The sequence below is a fragment of the Acanthochromis polyacanthus genome, chromosome 16 (genome assembly GCF_021347895.1).
Source record: "Acanthochromis polyacanthus isolate Apoly-LR-REF ecotype Palm Island chromosome 16, KAUST_Apoly_ChrSc, whole genome shotgun sequence".
NCBI lineage: Eukaryota > Metazoa > Chordata > Actinopteri > Pomacentridae > Acanthochromis > Acanthochromis polyacanthus.
The window spans coordinates 9,190,407-9,212,618 of record NC_067128.1 but is presented as its reverse complement, the minus strand read 5'-3'; the positions used below and the strand labels follow the sequence as shown (position 1 = coordinate 9,212,618).

The 22,212-nt window shown below is 40.4% G+C and overlaps 1 protein-coding gene across 2 annotated transcripts; it reads left to right on the top strand.

Moving 5' to 3' along the window:
* The first annotated feature begins 5,478 nt into the window (after positions 1 to 5,478).
* On the top strand, positions 5,479 to 22,006 carry mideasa (mitotic deacetylase associated SANT domain protein a). Of its 2 annotated transcripts, none has more exons than XM_022207394.2 (13): positions 5,479 to 6,251; positions 6,682 to 8,387; positions 10,541 to 10,759; positions 13,255 to 13,597; positions 13,708 to 13,774; positions 13,862 to 14,004; positions 14,111 to 14,214; positions 14,444 to 14,519; positions 14,648 to 14,736; positions 15,496 to 15,639; positions 18,503 to 18,625; positions 18,855 to 19,021; positions 20,991 to 22,006. In XM_022207394.2, the coding sequence occupies exons 2-13, from the start codon at positions 6,909 to 6,911 to the stop codon at positions 21,244 to 21,246; spliced, it is 3,210 nt and encodes a 1,069-aa protein (XP_022063086.2). In that variant the 5' UTR covers positions 5,479 to 6,251; positions 6,682 to 6,908; the 3' UTR covers positions 21,247 to 22,006. The 2 variants fall into 2 exon arrangements, with proteins under 2 accessions (XP_022063086.2, XP_022063088.2); XM_022207396.2 differs by having other exon boundaries at positions 5,480 to 6,251; positions 10,544 to 10,759.
* The last annotated feature ends 206 nt before the right edge of the window (positions 22,007 to 22,212 follow it).

Sequence of the window (22,212 nt, the reverse complement as noted above, 5' to 3'; positions counted from 1 at the left end):
GTGGTATTCATGTAAATTTAGAGTAAACAAGGAAAAGATGCACCATCTATGCCAATTTTCTATTAAAATGTAATTTTTTAAAATATAAATAGAATATGTACACAAGAAGTTTGCTTAAGTAAACAAATTCAGAGCGTATTTAAATCATAACAGGCTGGGTCAACATATACACTCAAAAATATAAACGCAACGCTTTTGTTTCTGTTCCCATTTTTTATGAGATGAACTCAAAGATCTAAAACTTCTTCCACGTACACAATATCACCATTTCTCTCAAATATTGTTCACAATCTGTGATAGTGAGCACTTCTCCTTTGCTGAGATAATCCATCCCAACTGCACCTTTCAGAGTGGCCTTTTATTGTGGGCAGTCTAAGGCACACCTGTGCACTAATCATGGTGTCTAATCAGCATCTTGATATGGCACACCTGTGAGGTGGGACGGATTATCTCAGCAAAGGAGAACTGCTCACTATCACAGATTTAGACAGATTTGTGAACAATATTTGAGAGAAATGGTGATATTGTGTATGTGGAAAAAGTTTTAGATCTTTGAGTTCATCTCATAAAAATGGGAGCAAAAACAAAAGTGTTGCATTTATATTTTTGTTGAGTGTAATTAAGGGACTTTTGATGTCCATGGGATATATCGTGCATACATCTTTATTAAAAGTTTAAAAAAATGAATGTTTTTTTGTTCATTCTGATCATATTTTTACAAATTCAATAATTATTTATTATGGAAACAATCACTTATTACTAAAAAAATGACTGGATATCACTACAATGTCGACTAAATAACTGTCTGAATTTGATAACAACCGCCTTCTAATTAGCTAAACAATAATAAAATGAGCTTATTCAAAAACTTTCTGATTGTGTTATTTTTATTTAGTTGAGATAATCATGACAGATATTTATTTTTTGGCAATATATCAATTTTTACACGGAAAATACCAAAGTGTATCTGTGTCTGAGAAATCACTTTCAACTAAGTTTCCCATTACAAAAACAGCTCTCCAGGAAGTGTGTTGATTACAGATCACATGACCTGCTCCACATGATGTCATTTTCTCCTGAAGAAAAGATTGGCAAGACTCCAAGGCTTTCTAAGTTATTTAATATAAAGTACTGTGTGAGTCAATTTCAATTTTACTCAATTATGTATATAATATTTTTGGAGAATTTGTGTTTGGTTATAGGCGGCCATGTTGATTTTAGTCCTGAAAACAGCAAAAATGTCGGCTATGATAACTGTCAATTATGTCACAAAAAGTTCTGCAATTACATATATTGAAACTGTTTATTTTGATTTTCTCCCAAATTATTTCAGTGCTACTGAAATATTAGCATGGACACGCAACACAGACACAATCAACAAAAAGGTCCAGTAGAGGATGTACTTCCTGTTCCAGCTCAAGTAGTTTTACCTGCCCCAGCTGCTGATCCCATTCTGCACTGCCAGTCTGTTCGCTGCAGATCAATTATTGTCTGGTTTGGATCGGGCTCCAAAATGTACAGAGACACACTACAGAGAACAGTCAGGACTTCAGAAAAACATCACTGGGACCAAACTGCCTTCCATCCAGGACGTATACATGTCCAGAGTAAGCAGACCTTGAGCAGAACTTGTTCCCACTACTCCCCCTTGGTTGGTGCTACAGAGCTCTGAACACCAAAACAGCCACACACAGTCACTACTTCTCCCCACAGACCATCACCCTACAGAAAATTTAAATCAATCAGGATCAGCTCATTCTGAATAGCCCAACCCTGAACCACTGTACACACTGTATATACTATAATGCATTATCTGTATATATTTTCATTACAGAAACACTGTCTTCTGTGCACCTTCCTCTACCTACCTCATGTAGATAAGGTGTTGATAAATCTGTATTTATTGTTAATAGCTCTGTTTTGCACTAAAGTTTGGTTCATTTTAATTTTGCGCTAAAACTCTGGTTGACTGTAAAACATTGTTGTTGTTTTTTTACACATATCTACAGCTCTATACAGTAGAAACACTATTTTTTCTGATGTAACCTGCCCTTGCCCTGGTATAAGGGCACGTGTGTTTTATTTTGTGTACTCTGACAGCAACGAAAACACTAGAGTCAAATTCCTTGTTCAAATAACCAATGAAGCTGATTCTGCCTACCATTTACTGTCTCAGTGCAATATGTGGGTGTGACTGCTGTACATTTTTATTACATAGTTTTAGGGTTTTTTGTGTGTACTTTTGTGTTGGCACTTGGGGTCACAACAAACTTCATTTCTTTCCTGAATACTATGCATATGTATAGGACAATCTAAAAACTTATACTTGCACAGTTCTGAATACTGAAGGGAAGGGAGGACTCACCAGGGAAAATCTGGTTCCCTCGACAAAATACCGATAACACATCATATAAAGTGAACGAATATCTAAATGAAGCAAGGAAATTGACTTTTTTTTGTAACTTGGACAAGAATTAAAAATCTAGTTTCTGTTGTTTGAGTCAGAAAATGGGTAAATGTAGCCAACTGTGTACAAAAGTTTGAGTTATTCCACACTTTAGCCAGGTATAGTCTTAAAGGACCATGATCAGATAGTGTGACCAGTACATAGACACCACAGTGGCACTAAAAATCTGGCCTAAAATGCAGTTTTATTCTCTTATGACTTGATGCCACAGATGACAAAAGAAACACGAGAACAGGCTGCTGGATGTTGGCATGTCAGTGAGGGCTGCAACCAGACACTTGAATGTTCAAAATTCCACCTTTAGAAATCATTTCAGACAGGAAGTTTTCTCAGACAAATTGCCACATGACGAAGGTTTTGCATTACCAAACCAATTTCCAATGTAGTGTGTACTTAGTTGTTTGAGACTTTGTGGTTTTATACATAACAAACCTGAAGAACCAATCTTGTTGACTTGCAGAGGTGAGGTCTCATGCATCAGTAGTCTTTCTTAGAATCAGCTTCCAGTTCAAATGAATTACTCCAATACATCCTGCCATTGTGTAGCGTCAAGTAATTTTACAACGTTCAAGCAGAGTTCAAGGTGAGCTGGAGTACTTAAGCTGCAGTGAGTAGAGAAGGGACGGATGGAGAAAGTCAGACATAGATTCTGAAGGAAGCAATATTCCATACATACTGTATATATGCACTGATCAGGTATAACATTATGACCACCTGTCTAATATTGTGTTGGCCCCCTTAATGCTGCTAAAACTCCTCTGACCCAGTGGGTCATGAGTTGCAGGGTGGCACAGACCTACAGTAGATCAGGCTTATCCTGGCACATCCCACAGATGCTCAATAAGATTTGGATCTGAAGAATGTAGAACCTGAGTGAACACTTTAGCTCTGTCGTATTCCCTGATGTTAAATTCTGGACTAAAGTCTCCTCAAATGTTAGACTCTGGACTAAAGTCTCCTTAGATGTTAAAGTCTGGACTAAAGTCTCCTCAGTTTGCACAACAAGTGTGTCGGGGTGCATTGTCCAGCTGAGGGTGGCAACTGACATCAAGGACTGCTGTTGCCATGGGGGTTGGGGGTTACTTGATCTACAATGCTTAGACAGGTGCTACATGTCAAACGTCCACATGACTGTCAGGACTCAAGGTTTCCCAGAACAACGTTGCATTATTACAAGATGATTGATGTTATTCACTTCACCTGTCAGTGGTTATAATGTTGTGGCTGATCGGTATGTGCACACCTTTCTAAGGCCGCCATGTTCACACACATGACAGCACTGCATGAACAAACAGAAACAAAATCTCATGTTCATTTTCTTAGAACCACTGTGTTGATGCCAAGCAACAAGTTTGACATAGCGACCAAACTGGCTCATTTCAGTTTCTGTGTTCATCATGTGACACACTCAAATCCCTTTAAAACTAGTCTTTTTAATATCAGAAATTAATATTTTTGGTCAATAACATTTAAAGATTTAGTTTTTCCAACAAGAAGTCAGCAGCTCTGGCCTGTAAAAAAGTCTCGGATATGAAATGCTTGACATTTTGTTGAAACCCAATCAGCTGTGCATTGAAATTGCTCAGAAAGCTGAAACCTGGAAGGGATAAAAATGCTGAGATCATGGGTACAGCTCTGACCAGAGCAAAGAAAATCATCCTTTGTTAACTTAACTGCTTTAATAGATGTTTCCTTTACTTATAATAGATGTTTTACTGCAGGACCGAAAGAGGTGGACACTTCATTTTATCATTGTATCCAAGTTATGAGTTCTTTGAAAATCTCATTATTGAATTTACCCCACATGCAGCTGTTAGCAATGAAGGACAGAACATTGTATTTAGGTTGCAATAAACCTTTAAAGTCTTTTTTTTTTAAATTCTGTGTAGCTCTAATAAATGTTTTAAAATACTGGGACAGAAAGTGGTATTTTGGCTGAAATAAACCTTTAAAAGTTGTGTGGAATAAAGTTTTAAAACCACAAGAGGCACGCTTTAGCCATCATCCAGTTCAGTAGGTGGTGCTGTTGTGAAAACAAGGGTCCTAGAAGTAGAGTCCTGAAACCTCAGCCTCTTCTGCTGCAGACACATAGGGATTATTTCAATATTCATTCTACTTTACTGTATAGTACACTAAAAAAAGATTTAGTATATCCCAAATGTACATCAAATGTAGTTTAATGTAGTAATACCTGGATGTGTTACTACATCTAGTTGGATTTTTCAGCTAGGATGCTTTCAGGATTAAGGGCCATCATCCTAGCACATATGTCACATATATACAATTTTATGACGAAGTGTTATGTCCCAGTTGTATGCAAACTCCATGAAACAGTATGTACTTGTGGGGGCAGCATGTGCTTAAAGGAAATGAAAAATTGGAACACAGCAATAATGTTGAGATTTTTGGGTCAAATTTTGAGATGAAAATAATAATAATGATTAAAAAACTCAACTTAAGAAAACAAAATTGAAAGACATGCACTGTAAAATGCAATACTTTGAAAATAATGTCTGAATTACTTAACTTAAGATAAAATAAGATAAGATAATCCTTTATTGTTCCCCACGCCAGGGGAATTTCCATTGTTACAGCAGCAACATCTTTCACAGCAGCACTAAACATATGTAAAGTAATAATAATAATAACAAAAACAACAACAACAACATGTACAATACAAGAATGAAATATGAAAATTAATAGATACAGTATTACTATGCTACAAACAACAATGACATAAAGTGGCTTGTGGAATAAATATAACTGTAAAAGTGCAAGATGCCAGCAGTACAAAAAAATGTGCAGATTTTACCATGGCTTGAACATTATTTTCTGCATGAAAAGTTTCCTGAAATTTCATCTTTACATATGCAAATTCTGTTTTTTATCATTACTCGGGCCTAATTTGCATCGAAGTCCATTGTATTGCAAAATAAGCCGGTAAATGTGTGTTTTCTATGTTTTCTTTGCACTAATCTAAAAGAACACGTTATGCATGCATGAAAAACGTTGTTTTCGCCTGCAGTGTCTCACCTTAATGGAATTTAAGGTCTCTTGTAAACGGTGAGTTTGCAGGGGCTGCTTGGATTTGACCTCAGCATTTCTAAACTCCTGGCTGCGGCCCTGATTTTTAACCAGCGACAAACTGCGTCGGTGTGCAGAGCTCCGTCTCCGCACTCCGGCACCGCCCGGGCAGCAGAACAAACGCACACGGACACGGCTCTGGGAGTGGCTAGACAATCGGATTGGATAACAGGATGTGAGTTGAGCTGTTTTGGGGTGAGGCGGTGCGTTCGGGGACGCGCAACTTTCTGCGTGTTTGCGCAGTTTCGCAGCGCTTCACGCACTCCGGACGAGGCTAAACCGCGGCTCTGAACGCGCTGCGGCGACGTAGAAATCTGCGGAAATACCCGAGCGGGCCGCTGCACGGCGGAGTTTTCACACAGTCGCCGTCTCATGTGTGGTTTACTCGTCGGTGCGGGGGGAGAAAGTTGTGGACATGTTTTCCTGGAAGTGTACAGTTTTACGGATACACTGTGCAACATTGTGACTGCGGCGTTAATGAGCCGCTCCGCCGCGCCCGGACTTTGGAGCGTATTTTTCGTGGGATTGTGAACTCGCTTGTGCGCCATATTGTGCATCGTGAAACTCGAGGGAAAGTTGTCAGAGTTATGACATTTGCTGCGCACGATCCCCTTCATGGAGCTGCATGCAGTCGACTTTGATCGAGACCAAAGTGGCTCCATGGAGCTGGCCATGGAGAGCTGCGCGCACCATTGATAAGGTTAATACACTGTGTTGAAGTAATGCTCACTAATCTGCCGTGTTGCCTAACAGCACTCTGTTCCTCGGGCGCTTCCTTATTGCTGATTGTTAACATAACATCACTGGCTATCGCTCGGGTGATTGCATGAGCCCCTTCGTTTCCTGTATTTCTCGTTGTGCCAAATGGCAGCTGCACTGTAAGCGCCTCCTTGCTGCCTGCTGCCTCCAAACTTCTGCTCGTAATGTCCTCTCTGCACGCACCTGGACGTAAATATCGAAACCTAGGCTTTCCTCTGCTTGTGCTCGCTTCTACAGGCCTGTATGCTTGAACTTAACTGACAGGGCCATTTGCTGGTGTAGGCCTCAGTTTCCTCTTTGCTGCAGACGACACTGAAAACTTTGGTGCTTGCCTTTCTGGACAGTGTCTAACATGTTGCTTCTCTCATAAGGTCTCCACAGAGGATGAGAAGAATGGACTGCAAACCTCAGATTTGATTCTTGAAGGAGGGCTGCATGTTCCCCACCCTGCACTTTCCTCTGGGATTTATGTTTCCTCCCATATACCTCTGAACACACAATTAAAGAATTTCGCGACCAAGGGCGGTGAGAGCACACTACAGCAGCACAGAGATCAACAGTGAGAGCTCTGACTCCCAACAGCATTTCTGATATTACTATGAGTCTTCCACCTCAAGTTAATACTGACAAGAGCGGCAAACACCGGGCTGCAGCCATGAAAGAGAGCGTGCAGCATTCAGGGGAGGTTTATTATGGCATGGGACCTCCGGCTTTAGAGTCGAGCCACAGTGACTCCGCCAGCAGCTCTGGTGTTTATAACCCAGAAAAAGGGCCCCAAAGTCTACCACACTATCAACAGGCTGCTCCAGTAAAATGGATGCACCAGGACTCCATACAGGCCCCCGGCTGGTCCCAGGAAGCTCCGGTGACAACCTGGGGGCAGAACTTCGGCCCTTACATGGGTGGAGTGAACGTTAGAGGTCAGATGGCGTTCCATAAAGGGGTCCACGAAGGCGTGGCTTTGCCGATGGGAGGGGAGAATCAGCTGCCTGCACCCGTGGAGGTTTACAGAGATACCAACCAGCCTCCAGCTCAGGCGAGGGGGCTGGACTGGGAGCAGCATGCCGCCGCCGCCGCCATGCACCAGGCTCAGCTGCAGGCCTACCAACATGGCCACAAAGGCGTGGAGCTGCAGGGACAGCCGCACGTGCCGTCGCACTCTGTGCAGGGCTCCATACTGCAGCCCTTCCAGGCAACGTTCAGACCCAACAAGCAGCAGTTCTCATCCGGGTATTACTCTGTGTTTCCAGGTAACAAGCCGATGCCCAACATGTCGTACGGCGAGCAGCCCAAGACTCAGCAGCAGCTTCTCCACCAGATGCAGCAGCAACAAATGCAGCAGCAGCAGCAGCAACAACAGTTGCATCAGCAGCAACAACAGTTGCATCAGCAGCATCAACTTCAACTGCAGCAGCAGCAGCAGCAGCAACATCTGCAACAGCAGCAGCAGCAGCAGCAAATCCAACAGCAGCAAATGCTGCAGCAAATGCAGCAACAGTATCACCAGCAACAGCTACAGGAGCGACAGCAACAAATGCAGCAAATGCAGCAGCAGTTGCAGCAACAAAATGTGCCACAGCAAGAAACCACACAACCACAGGTGCAGCCAAAACAGCAACAGACCCAAAACTTTGGAGCTTTTCAGGCTCCTGAGCCTCGTCCTCCTGACACATCGACGAAAAAAGAAGATGACCCGTCAGCAGAGCCGCAGCAGGAACTGGAGAATCAAACCCTGGATGGAGCAGATGTGACGGATTCATGCCCTGAAAAGGCTGCTTCAGAGGCCGGAGATGCAGCACCCGCCGCCCCTCGACGCTCACGTCGCCTTTCCAGAGATGGACAGTCCCCACTGGGTCCCCCTTCAACAAACATCTGGTCTCAAGCCTCCAAAGAGCTTCCACCTTCCCAGAACGGAGTGACAGGTGTGCAGACCGTGAAAGGAGTGGACAGCCAAGTGTCTACAGGAGGAGTCATCCAGATCACCCGCAGGAGAAGGAGGGCGTCCAAGGAGATCAACCTGGAGACTCTTGCCCAGAAGGCGTCAGAAATGGAGTCTCTTCCTGCTAAAATAATCAAGGTTAAAAAATCACTCAATCTGCTGCTGTAGCGGGTTTATTATTCATTTATGACACCTGTACTGTTAAACTGAGCCTGAAGCTTCGTTTACTCGAGAGGGAATTGCAAAGGTAGCTAATATGTGCAAGGGAGAGCAAATTCTATCAAAGTTGGCGAGCAGTTTCCACAAAGAGGAAGAACCCTGTTTCTGTGCAGAACTTCCCTAAGGTTTACAAAATCCTTTTCTTGGGTCTGTTTACTCCACTCCTACATCTGTCGAGTCTCAGCGATTTGCAGCCATTTTTACGAGTGTGCACAGTCACGCTGAACACACGGCATTCTGGTGCAACCTGAATATCAGCTGTCATTTGAAGAATCCTCCTTTTGGATCTTAAAGATTGCTCTTATTTTATGAGAAAGGTGATACCCTTAACCTCGTTATTCAGGATTTATAATGTTTGCGTTCTGAAGTGGCACACCCACTAGAGCCACCTTCTTGATTTTCTCCTTAGCGGCGTTGTTACACAGACGGTAAACACAATGGCTGGTAAAATGCAGTTTGTCCTTTGCTTTTGCTACCAGCGCAGGGACAATTCTTGCTCTTCCCTGAGGGGCTTACGAGGCTCTTGGTCGCAGGTTTTTTTTTTGTGCAGAGTTTGCACACTGGATGTACAGTTGGTGCAGCTGCATGTCTGCACACCTTCACATTCCTCGGGCCTTGTCCCAGTCATTCAGCAGAGCTAGGGAGGGGCAGAGCTGTCAACCTGCACAGCTTTTCTCCCCAGCACAAGCCAAACAGGTTTAATATTCACAACCCCAGAGCTGTTGTGTTTGTGGTTAGGAAGCAGCACTTTTCTGGGTCATAGGATAAGCTCTCAGTGTCTTACCTCTTGTTCCGAACTTCACCACAAATATAAATCACAAAAATGATTTATGGTTTCTTTTGCCACTAGTAGAATTCAGTTGAAAATTGTATCGGCTTCACCAGAAATGCCAGGGAGGTGTGGTCACGTTCTAGAAACATCCTGGAGACGTGGTGATAAAACAACATGGGTCATTTAATAAAAAAAAAAAGAGAGACTTCTTTAAAACTTTCTGCTCAGCCTTTAAAACTAACAAACTATTGTATCTCAGTTATGTTAGTTTAGTTGATATAATTAGTCCATTATTTGAATAATTTAGCTATAGAAAAATATAAAGCAATCCTTCAATCAACCAAAAATGACTGATATTTGCTGGTTCCTCGTGTTGTCCTCATTTACGGGCACCAAAAAATATTGTTTCCTTGTTTGAAAAAAATTAAAAAATTCAGCAAAAAAAATTCCCCAAATTTCTGAAAAATTGCAAAAACTTCAGGAAGAAAATTCCAATAATTCCTTAAAAGTTACATTTTTTTTTTAAAAAATCCCCCAAATTTGACAAGAAAATTCTTGTAAATATTTTTCAAAAAAAATGAGTAAAAATCTTCCAAAAAATGCTTAAAATATCTAAAGTGATTACGTATATATCAGTAAAATTTCTATTTTCTTTACGAATATTCACAAAAAAATCAACCAAAATTCAGCGGAATTCGCTGGATTTTGGTTGATTTTTTTTTTGTGAATGTTGCTAAGAAACATTTTTAAAATGTCTTCTTTTTCACCACAAAATGTTCAAAAATTTCCCAAAAATATTGAAAATGTGGACATCAGAAGTTTCACTATGAACGTTTTTTTTTTTTTTCCACATTTTCAAACTAAAACGGGTCAATTTTGACCTGCAGGACGACACGAGGGTTAAGCATCTTAAATGGGATTTTATGATGCTTTGCTCTATTTTATAACACTGTAAATGGAATAACCTTCAGTAATAAGACTTTTAAAGATGTGTTATTACTCATATAATGAGCATGTTTCACCATGTTGTTTAACTTTTCACAGACAACTTGGGTAGATAATGACCATTAAAGTATTTTATGTATTAAAATACTATATATATATATATATGTTCATACAGGAATTAAATGGATTAATGTCGTCGTTCATTTGAAAGCGAATGAGACGTGTAGATGACCATGTGCACTCTCACTGTCTTCCTCTTTCTGTGTCTCGATCCTGTTTCCATTTTCCTGCTACTTCCTCAACCTCCCTGCTGCATTCTCTTGTCCCACCTCTCCTCGTCTCCTTTTTGCCCCAGCAGGAAGACGGTCCGTCGGGCAGACAGGCCAGCATGGTGCCTCTGGTCATCCCGGTGTCTGTGCCGGTGCACCGGAGCCAGATGGACCCTCAGGGCGGCTGGGCTCAGGGACGCCTCGGTCAGGGTGAGCGGCCTGCAGGACAGTCTGATCGCAAACCCTCCGTCATCGTGGCGCGCCGGCGATCGCTCAGAAACCCCATGACTGACAGTTTTGGCCAGGTTAGTTCTCCTGCTTTCATTTCCGTTGCTTTCAAACTGGCGGTAGCTGCATCATTGTGAGTACTCAGAGTGACTGGTGGTCTCGTTATTTACTTACCAACTTCTCCAGAAACTCTTAAGATTGTCCGTTTGCTCATTCCATACTGAAACGTTTCCAAAAGTCATGTTTGTAGGTGTTTACGCACACTCGCACCACATTATGTAATTACCTCAAGATCTCCTTAAAATGCAGCTTTTAGAGCGATAACAATGCATCCCCACATGGTTACACAAGCAGCCTCAAAGTTTGCATTCTGATGTGTACAAAAAAGCTTCGCAGAGGTCAAACCTTTTGAGGCTTTTTGTCTGGAAAACATCTGCTGAGAAGCAGCAGAGATGTGCTGCTGAAATCCGGACTGGTCTGTAGTGAATTACATGATAACATGACTCACAAGTTCCATAATCCACATGACCGACTTTGTGAAATTCATGGTTATTCCAAAGTAAAATGGGAAAAATATGCTGATATTTTTGGGTTTAGTTGATGGATTGCTGACAGACACACTTATTTCTAACAGGATCATAAAAAGACATTCACTGTAAAGCTTAATAATAGGACCGTATATTCCTGAAAACACAACACCGCGATTTAAATTGTTAAAATATGTCCTTAAAAACAGATGGGTGCAACATAATTTGATAGCTGAAGTCAAAATGTCTGTGACGATTTCAGTGAAGTTACCTGATTTCTTAAGGACCCTTTTGTTTTTACAATCCTTTGTGTAAATCCCGTGTGTGAGAAGCTCAAACTCTGCCACTGACAATAAAAGAGCAGCTTTATAGAGAGCTAAATGCAGAATGCTATAGTTGAAAAAACGTAGACTATAGATGCTATCACAGTCCGGATCTGAGCTAACCATCTGAACCACAACCAGTTTCAGGATGTTTTTTTTTCCCTCTTGTCATATTTTTACTCACCGTGGGCTCATTTGACACTTCAGTATAAAGTCTTGCACCTCAATGGAAACAGCCCAAACATGGCTAGAAGCAGAGAGAACTCAGAATGTTGAATGTGCTTTATGACATAGTTATAATGGCATAAATCATAAAAAAGAAAGGGCTGCATTTTCAATTAATTCTGGTAAAAACTGTGGCGCTGTGTGCAGTCTATATTTCTCCATTTTGCTTTTACACTTAGCTTGTACATGCTCTGTGTGAACACATCCCACAGTTCAGCTGAGGGGTTTTGTCATGTGACTTTTGGTTGTAGCTGAGTCGCTAACACTTTCACATTTGTGTATATTTTTGTGTTTTTTGCATACTCTAGTTGTTGCAAATGGTTATTTTTTGGTGACATTTAAATGAGTCGTGTAGCATGATGTATTTCAAATGAAATATCCCAACACTGAGTTAGATTTTTTCGGGCACCCAGATAGCTCTACAGGTTGAGCAGGCATCCTGTAAACAGAGACTGTAGTCCCCGATGTTGTGGTCTGGGTTTGATTCCAGCTCACGGCCCTTTACTGCAAGTCCTCCAACTTTTTTGCACTAAAGGGAAAAATTTGGAGTTGTGATTATTTATAGGTCATTATGCTCTCATTTTACTGGTACAGTCCACTTCAGATGAATGTGATCCTGTAACTAAAATGAGTTTGACACCCCTGGATTAAGAAATTGTGTGATTGTGCCGTTTGTTTAATTTTTTCTAACGACAGCATGCTATTCAAACCTTCTGGCAGGTTTTGGGGTAAATGAAAACATTATTGATCATGATTTATGTCTCCATTCATGAAGTAGTTATGTCCATGAATTACTCCTCTTACCCCTCCTCAAAAAAATTGCCAGACCACTGCAGATGAGGACAATTTTTGTGAGTTTTTGAGGCTTTTCGACAAGCAGGTATATATATTTGATAAGCACATACAAGCACAGGTTCACTTGCAGTTAACCCAACTGTTGTCTTCATTTACGGGCCCCAAAAAGTATTATTTTCTTGTCTAAAAAAAATTTCTGAAGACTTGCAAAACCTTCAGGAAGGAAATTCCAATAATTCTTTAAAAAATTCCCTTGAAGGTTTTATATTAAAAAAGCAACCAAATTTGGCAAGAAAATTCTTGTAAATATTTTCAAAAAATAAGCAAAAATCTTCCAAAAAATCCTAAAAATATCTAAAGTGATTATATATATCAGTAAAACTTGTGATATTTTTTCTTCACAAACATTTGTGAATGTTCTTAAGAAAATTTTTTTAACATTTCTTTTTTTCCCACTTAAAAATGTTCAAAGATTACTCCAAAATGTTGAAAATGTAGACATCAGAAGTTTCACTGTGAAATTTTTTTTTTTCTTCCAAATTTTCAAACTTTTAAACAGGTCAATCTTGACCTGCTGGACGACACGAGGGTCAAACCAGCAAAAAAAAAACAAACTTTCTTATCAGAAATGATCGATATCAATGAAACAAAGTATAGTTGTGGTTTCATTTTAAATTGCACCTCAATCCCTCTTCCGCACAGGATGGGGAAAGCGACTCGGGCCTGGATGAGGACGGAAAAGCAAAATTCAAGCGCCGCCCTCGGCCCGAGCCGCTCATCATCCCTCCCCCCAGACCCTCCACCTTCATCCCCCCATCCGTCTACTCCAGCATCACCTCCTACCAGAGCAACCTGCGTTCTCCGGTCCGGCTGCCCGACAACCCCCTCACCCTGCCTCCGTACACGCCTCCACCCATCCTGTCGCCTGTGAGGGAGGGCTCGGGACTCTACTTCTCCGCCTTCCTGACCAACATCGCCGTGAGCAACCAGATCCTGCCGCCGCCGGTGACGCCCAAATCGGCGGCGCGCAGCTTGTTGCGTTCCAGTAAGTCCCACCTGCTGCTTTAGGCTTGCTGCAGTTCCAGTCATTAATTCGTCAACTTAATGAGGCTTTGCCAGTCAGCCAACAATTGCTTTTTCATTCGTATCTTTCAGCGAGTTCAGAAATTACGCCTCCTGTCTTGCCTTTGATCACTGATGCCACACCTGTTAGCCTTGAACCGTAAGTTCCACCTCAGCTTAACAAACTTCTGAGCTTTCTTCGCCGCGACGTGTTTCTCACATCTCCATAACTCAACCTTGTGTCCAGGCGTATCAACATCGGGCTGAAGTACCAGGCAGAAATACCTGATTTGCAGGATCAACCTTCCTCGCAGTTTGACCCGCACAAAGCAGACTTGGTTTGGCTTCCTGTGGATGATACCAAGCTCAAACATGGCGACCTGGAGAGCAGTTAGTATCTCACGTTACACTCGATCCGCTGTCTGCTGTTTTATTTTAAACAAGCTTTTTTGTCACCGCCGCCGCCTCACTTTCTATTCTCTCTCTCTCTCTCTAGTGGAGGATTTGATGAGCATGGCTTGTTCCAGTGTTTTGAGAGGAGGAGGAACCAATCAGGAGCTGGCTTTGCACTGTTTACATGAATGCGGAGGCGATTTCCTTGTGAGTAAACTGACTGATAATGACTCAAATGAGCAGCTCGGTTTGCAGAAATTCTTTTAAAATTAATTTAAATTCCTGAAACAGCAGCAAAGTTTGGTCAAAATCTCAAAATGCATTAATTGCATTCATTTTTTTCAGTGTGAATTTGTAGTTCTTGCTGTTGTACGTCCTGCATAGTTAAGGCACCGAAATGAAGAACAGCTCTGCTCACTGTGTTGTTGATTTTCAGGAAACACTGGAACGTTTGATGCTTCAAGACCCAATTTACCCCAAAGGCCATCACCTGGCAGGTTATCACTACTCAGGTGAACGAGCTTTTTCGTTTTAGCCATTTGTGTCTACTCTCATGTATTTCCTTCTCTTCATTTTTCTTACATTTTCCCTGCAAATTTTCTGTGTTTATTTAACTTCCCTGCATCTGTTTCCCTCTCAGGCTCCGACAGCTGGACTCCAGAGGAGAAGCGCTACTTCAATAAGGGAATCTCAGCCTACAGGAAGGACTTCTTCCTGGTGCAGAAACTGGTATGCTCATTAGTTTTACCCTGCAGCAGGAACAATTACAGGTCAATGTAAATAAATCCAAAAATACATTTGAGTGTGATTAAATGTGCTCAGTGTAGCATCAATAACTTCTTCCCACTTTAACCCTCCTGTCGTCCTGCAGGTCAAATTGACCTGTTTTAAAGTTTTAAAAATGTGGAAAAAATAAAATAAAATTTCACAGTGAAAACTTCCACATTTTCAAATTTTTTTGGAAATTTTTGAACATTTTTTTGGTTGAAAAAAAAAATTCCGAAAATTCAGAAAAAAATAAAACTTCTGAGGGAAACTTTTTAGGAATTTTCGTCCTGAAGATTTTGCAAATTTTTATAAATTTTGGGAATTTTTTTCTGAATTTTTGGACATTTTTTCAGACAAGGCAACAACATTTTTTGGTAAGGACAACATGAGGGTTAAACAATCAGCCATTACTAGATTAGAGGTTGTTGAAAACGTGTTTTTCTTCTCTCAACACAAACAGAAGCCCAAACTTTAAAATGTAAAACTTTCAACTGCAAAAGAAAGGAAAATTACTCAGTTTTTCACATCATGACTGTGACAAGAAGGAACCAAATTCATAGGAAATGTATTTTATATCGCAGAGTAACAACGGAAATAGTCCTTATTCACATATTTAATCATTATCTGCTACAAAATCTGCACCTTCTAAGTGTCTCATTGGAAATTACATGAAACTGTTGAATTATTCCTGCGTGTTCGTGTTTCTTGTATCATTCAAAGGTGCGGACTAAGACTGTGGCTCAGTGTGTAGAGTACTACTACACCTACAAGAAGCAGGTGAAGGTCGGACGCAGCGGCATCTTAAGCTTCGGACCTCCGGATTCACCCATGGAGAAGCACACGGAGGCTGTGGTGGACGTTAAGGTAGAGAGGGGCTCACTTGGCTCTAATGTAGGGCTGCAGCTATCAGTTATTTTAGTAATCGAGTATTCTGTCGGTTATTCTGGTGATTAATCGAGTAATAGGATTTAAAGCATCAAAAGCAGAAGTGAGCGCGGTGTGCAACAGAAATAACCGTCCTGGCTGAACATGGATGGACATCTGCGGTGTGTTGTACATGTATATTATAGTACAGGGGCATTGTGCATATATACCCCTGTGCTGCAACTCTCTTTTATCAAGTATACCAAAAAAATCCCTCTCCCACCCCCAACTGGTCCAGAACACAGCAGCTAGGCTTCTTACTTGTTTTGACGGACGGCATCTCGTCTCTTCTGTTCTAGCTTCCCAGGGCCTTTCCCCTGGCTATATTTTAGACATGCTAACCCCGTACGTCCCCTCGCGCAGCCTTGGGTCCTCATGTGGGTCCCTCTTAGTTGTTCCAAAGTCGAGGCTTAAATCCAAGGGTTACCGGGTCTTTTCCATCAGGACCCATCGGCTTTGGAACGACCTGCCTGAGGAGATAAGGCTCACCGAATCAGTAAATTCTTTGAAATCGCTTCTTAAAACCCATTTTTATAGATTTGCCAGCCAGTAAAGTTCTCTTTTATTTCTCTTTTCATCACTAAGTTCTGCCTGTCAAAGCACTTTGTGAATGTTCTTCTGAAAGGTGCTATACAAATAAAGTTATTATTAATGTATAGTATAGTTCAGGGTTATGGTACATGTATAGTATAGTACGGGTGCATTGTACATATATAGTATAGTACAGGGGTATTCAACTAAAACTAAAGCCGTGGGAACCTCACATGTGTTTAGTTGGTGATGGAGAAATTGCAAAAATATGTTTTAATGTTTGGCCAGTTTACTCTTCTGTTACTGCAGCTGATGGAAGAAAAATAAGTGAACTGATCAGTTTATTCATTTTATTAGAGAGAATATTTAATAAATAACATTAGTTTCGCTTTGATTTGACCACAAATTAAAGTGATTCCCTTCATTGTGAGACAGTATCAGACCTACATATATATGAAGTTTGATAGTTTTATTGTGCAGCTGTCTGTTAGAAATAATCGGCTGCATTGATCGGTTAAATAAATACATAAACACAAGTTTAACAGTTTTCTATCAGCATTCCTGTCTTACGTATTTTCCAGTCAAGCTTTTTAAATGTTTATGTTCTTCATTGTTCTCCATTAAAGCAACCTGTTGACTGAAGCAGCTGAACACCTTCGGTCCATGTTGTGCAGAAAACGGGTCAATTTAAGCGTTAAATTCTCCTGTTCGTGTGACGAGTTTGAAGCAGAAAGCATCAGCAAAGTTGATATCCACCTTCATACCCGTTAACTCTGACTGAGGTTTGAGATTTTGTTGAGCCGACTCGCACAAAGAAAGTCTGACCATGTTACACTCTGATCTGCTAAACTAACGCTGCAAACATTAAAAAAGCTGCACCGGTTAAAATAGAAGCGTCCCATCAAATTTAAAGTCCCCTCATAATTTATTTATTATAGGTCCGGGTCTGTATACCTAGGATGAAGTCTGGACTTGTACCGCAGTCCACCCGTTAGTGATCTGGGTCTGGTATGGAGTGGATTAAATGAAGCCTCGATTCAGAGAATTTTAGTAATCAAAGTATTTGAATAACTTGAGGAATCATTTCAAACCTACTAAAATGTGTTATACTGGTGTGTAGTTAAATATTACAATTATTCTGTTAATGTTATTAAATTTATTTTCTAAAATGGGTTTTAGAAGAGTTTTTTTTTTAAATTTAGAGACTGAAGAGCATCTTCACAGAGTTTTGTCCCAGTTGAAGGGCGGAGGTGGAGCGTAGGTGCTGTTGATGGCAGAGCAGAGTTAGCAGATGGCCGACTGAATCTTTGCTAGAGACTTCCTTGAATTCTGAAGAAAAAGGATGAGGCAGGAAGGAGTAGGAGGAGGAGGGTTGCTCATCAGTAGGTCTGAAAAGGAATTTAGCCATTTGAACCCGAGTTGTTTTTGCTCCCGTCATATTTTTAGCCGCTGTGGGCTCATTTTTCCGTTCAGCATGAAGTCCTGCACCTTTCAGGAAACAGCACAACCATGGCTAGAAGTTAACACAACTCAAAGATGTCTCTTGTGCAATTTTACAAAGTTAGAATGCCAGAAATAAGAAGAAAAAAAACAGAAAAAAGTTGAATATCTTTGACCCTATTTTAAAAAAATGTAAATAATCTGAATCAATACGTGATTTCCTAAGTTCCTTCGGTTGTCCTTGAGCCTGGAAAAAATTGACAATTCTACATCTTTATCGTACTTGTCTCCTCTCTGCACCGTGTAAACACTTCCTGCAGTTCAGCTAAAAGTTCCAGAGTTTTGTCTGATGACTGTCGGTTGCAGCTGAGTCACTAGCAGCTTCTCATTTATGCAGAGTTGCACAGATTTTCTTGTTTGTTTGTTTTTTGTAGAGTCTAACTAGTGCAATGGATAATTTTTTAGTTTTAGATGAGATGCAGAATAAAGTGATTGGCCATAAAAAAAAAAAATCAGGATTAGATTTGTCTGAAGAGATTAGAGAGTTAGAGATCCAACATTCATTCTTGTTTTTGCAGTTATTTTTCCAATGATAAATGGTGTAATTTTGTCATTTTTATGCCAGATAATATGCCAGTTTAGGCACGTCTAACATATAAATGTGACTGTGGGAGTACAGAGATTTTAGTGAAAGTAGAGCAGCAGAAATGGCCCACAGACATAATGTGAGGGAATAAATCTTCTTATTGAACTTAGACCTTTAACATATGAGAAGATTTTAATAATATGTGCAACATTCTGTCCAACTCCCCTGTTGTGACTCATCACACAGAGTTCACAGCACTCAAAATTGACTCAAGGAGAGGCGGATGGAGATGAGAAAAGGGAGTCTTCTTACGACCATGATAGCAGCCACCAGGCGAGGGTTGCTCAGTCACTACAGGCTCATGACTATGTAAGTATCTACACCATGTTACGCTCTTCCTGAACTAATGTACACTTTGCTGAACTGTTACCCCCTTTTCTCATTATTGCAGTCATGTATAAACATGCCTAATGAGATTGTGATTGCGTTGCGGTTATTTTAACTTCAGACGATATGGATTTGTATCGATGAGACCGGTTGAGCCTTACTGTGGCTGATGGAGCAAAACAGTCAATATCCACATGTTTTGTTGCTCCAGGCAGGAACAGTGCTGGTGATCAAAGAGCCGGACGCCGTCAGTAAGGAGACTCATCACCCGTCAGCACCTCACAGGCCTCGAGCCGAGGCTGCGGCAAAGAAGAGCCGAGTGCCAACGAAGCCTCCGCAGGATCCCGATGCGATATTTCCCTGCAAGAAGTGTGGCAGGTAAAAAGATTTACACGAGTTTGTGCCATGTTCTGGGTGTTACTGGCGAGTAATGATTGTGACATTTGCAGCTGCAGTGACTCATGAGTGTGTTTGTTGTAGCTACAGACATTCACATGGTTCACCTGTCTGTGTTCAACCTAATGTGGGTCAGAAATATGTTAATAGAAGATAAAGTAAGGCAAAATTAAAGTTATAAGCATTCAAAAGAAGTACAGTTAAAATGTATATAGCCACGAAATTACATAGAGGAAATGGAGACATTGGTTTAAGAACTACCAGAACAAAGCAAACAAAACAAATATCATTTTATAATAATGAAATCTATTTATATTTGACTTTTTATTGAGATTTTGTTGTATAGTCCTATAGTACTACAAAAAGAGAAAATGGGCCTTTTTTTTAAATTGTTTTTTGGTTTTGTTTCTGAACCATGTCTCATATTTATTAATACATGTTAAAATGAAGATTAGCTCAAAAACGTTCATCATGTCTTCTTGTTGATATTTTAGTTTCTGATTCTTTTGTTCAGATGTTAGGAGAACAGATAAGTAAGGTATTTAACATCTGTTCACCTTATGTCTGAACAAAAGAATCAGAAAATAAAATGAAGATTACATCGATTTTTCACATAATCTGTTCAGTATACAGTGATTCCTCGCCCATCGTGGGAGTTACGTTCCAGACTGATGGACGAAAATCCGCAAAGTAGTGACCATATTTATTTTTTTATTTATAAATATTTTAAGGCTTTACAAACCCTTCCCACACTGCAGAGCAACACTGTCGATTAAGTATTCTTTTAATATGTTTTAACAATTAGTTTTTTATATATTTTTTGATTGCTTTCACTTTTTTAAGCTAAAAAATGTTTATTTTACTGAAATAAATAACTAAATAATGTAGCGATCGCAGAGCCAGTAGCTATGACTGAACTGTTTTGCTGCAATCCACCATGGGAGTTCAGGGTGTTGGGGGTTTAACTGTCATTATTGTGGTTTATCTTAGTGTTACAGTGTTATTAGTGTTTGTGTTTTATTATGTTTCTGTGGTTTAGTCAAGCTAGTTACTTTGGTAAAGTGTTATGTTGTCAGCACTGTGAGTGTGAAGTGTGTTTGATGGCTTCCTGTCGCATTTTCTTTGTTGTTAGTCTCTGTGTGTCAAAATAAAAGCATCTGCTAGTTGCAGAGTGCATAAAAAGTAGACAACCATCAATGCAGCGCATCACAATAATAAATATACTATAATAAATACCTATATACTGCAAAATCCTGCAATATAGCTACAAATCTGCGATACCAAATGCAATCCGTGATAAAGTGAACCGTGATATGCTGAGGGACCACTGTATAAGGTATTATTGAGCAAGTGGGGCACCTAATGTATGCTGGAATGGCTTTCAACCTCTTAGAAACATAAACAGATTGGTGTTTCACAGATATGTCAGTAGCTGCATATCTATTGCACGCATAAGAACTAAGAACTAACTAATAAGAACTTTGTGGATTTGACGGTATGGATTTTAGGAAGCTGAACTTGTATAAATAAATTACATTTTTTTCCGTCATCGCGTAGTTTGTCCGGCAGAATGATTTCATTGCTTCCAAACTCTCAGCACTGCCTGCAGCACCTGTAGCAGAGCAGGCAGTGGTGCGGAGTCAAGGAATGTCTTTACAGTAATTTGCTCAGCAGTTTGGAAAATACTTTTCTGGTAAGTTAAACAATGATGCCACAATTTGACCTTTTTGCAATATGACTCTAACATACAAAAAATAGAATACATAATGAATATTAGCTGTTATATTGGTATTAAATTCTTAACGTGGGATAAATTATTACTTATAAAATTTCTTGTGTTGAGTCGAGTAGACTTAGGACATTTTCTACTCTTTAACATGGCGCTTTTTACTGTTTACATTCCAAACAGGTGCTACTAGTCTTAATGCTGCAAAACTTTCTTCCCTTCCAGAGTGTTTTATAAAGTGAAGAGTCGAAGTGCCCACATGAAGAGTCACGCCGAGCAGGAGAAGAAGGCTGCAGCGCTGCGACAGAAAGAGGAGGAAGAGAAGGCGGCGGCGGCAGCTCGAGCCAGGAAGGCGGAAGCAGCGGCAGCGGCAGCAGCTCATCAGGGTGGAAATGGAAACGGATTGATGGAGCAGGCGGATGTCAGCGGCCAGGAAGACTCGTCTGAAGGGGAGGATGACGACGACGAAGACTGGCACTGAGAGACGACACAAGGAGGGAAATGAATGAGAAGAGGATGTGACGGGTGAATAGAGGTGGCGAACAAATCAGGGAGAGAGGGAGTTTATTAAAAAACAATGTGCTGCACCATGAGAAGCACAAGAGAAACGCTTTTCACATCCTCCCGTTGATCCTCACACTCCTTAAATGATCCAAACTCTCTCTCTTTGACCGTTACTCAGCTTTACACCATCCGCCGGCAGTCACACTCCATATTTTCACATTCGTATCTTTTAAATATTCAGAGTAAGTTTATTTTTTGTAAAAGCACTTATACTGTACTGCTTCTGCTTTTGCCAATATTGCCTTTTTATATTCTTTATTTAATTGAATATATGTCAAAATATACGTTTCTATCATGCGGACTTTATGGTTCTTTGATATCTCACGAGATGATCAGAATGTCTCTCCACCAATGAAACAAGATCAAAACAATCTTCACTTTATAGTAGCGACTGTTTTAACTAAAGATAGAGGCGCTTGTATTTAAAATCTGTTTCTTAGAAAATTACTGCGCTGAATTTTTCAGATTTTCCATCAGGTTTTTAGGTTGGTTGTACACTTATTTTTTACAACGAAGGGACCTTTTGAAATGAATGTGTACAAAAAAAAGTATATATGAGATTGCTATATATTTATGATACTGCATTTTGCAATGATTTTGGTAATATAAAAAATCTTCATGTTGGCTGCAATGTGACTGGTGAGTTGAAAAAAAAATCTATTAAAAAGTTTACTGTTCTGAGGAGTTTTTGTGTTTGATTGCAAGGCGTTGTTGAACCAGCAGATGGGGGCAGAGACTCAGGAAGTTCCCTTGTCTGCACAGATTAAGATGAACTTGGCTGAAATTCTTTGTGAACTATGTCAAAATCTATACATCACTTTATCTCCTTAAAGCATAAATTATTTTTGCATCCTTGCACCAATTTCTATATTTAATGAGCCGG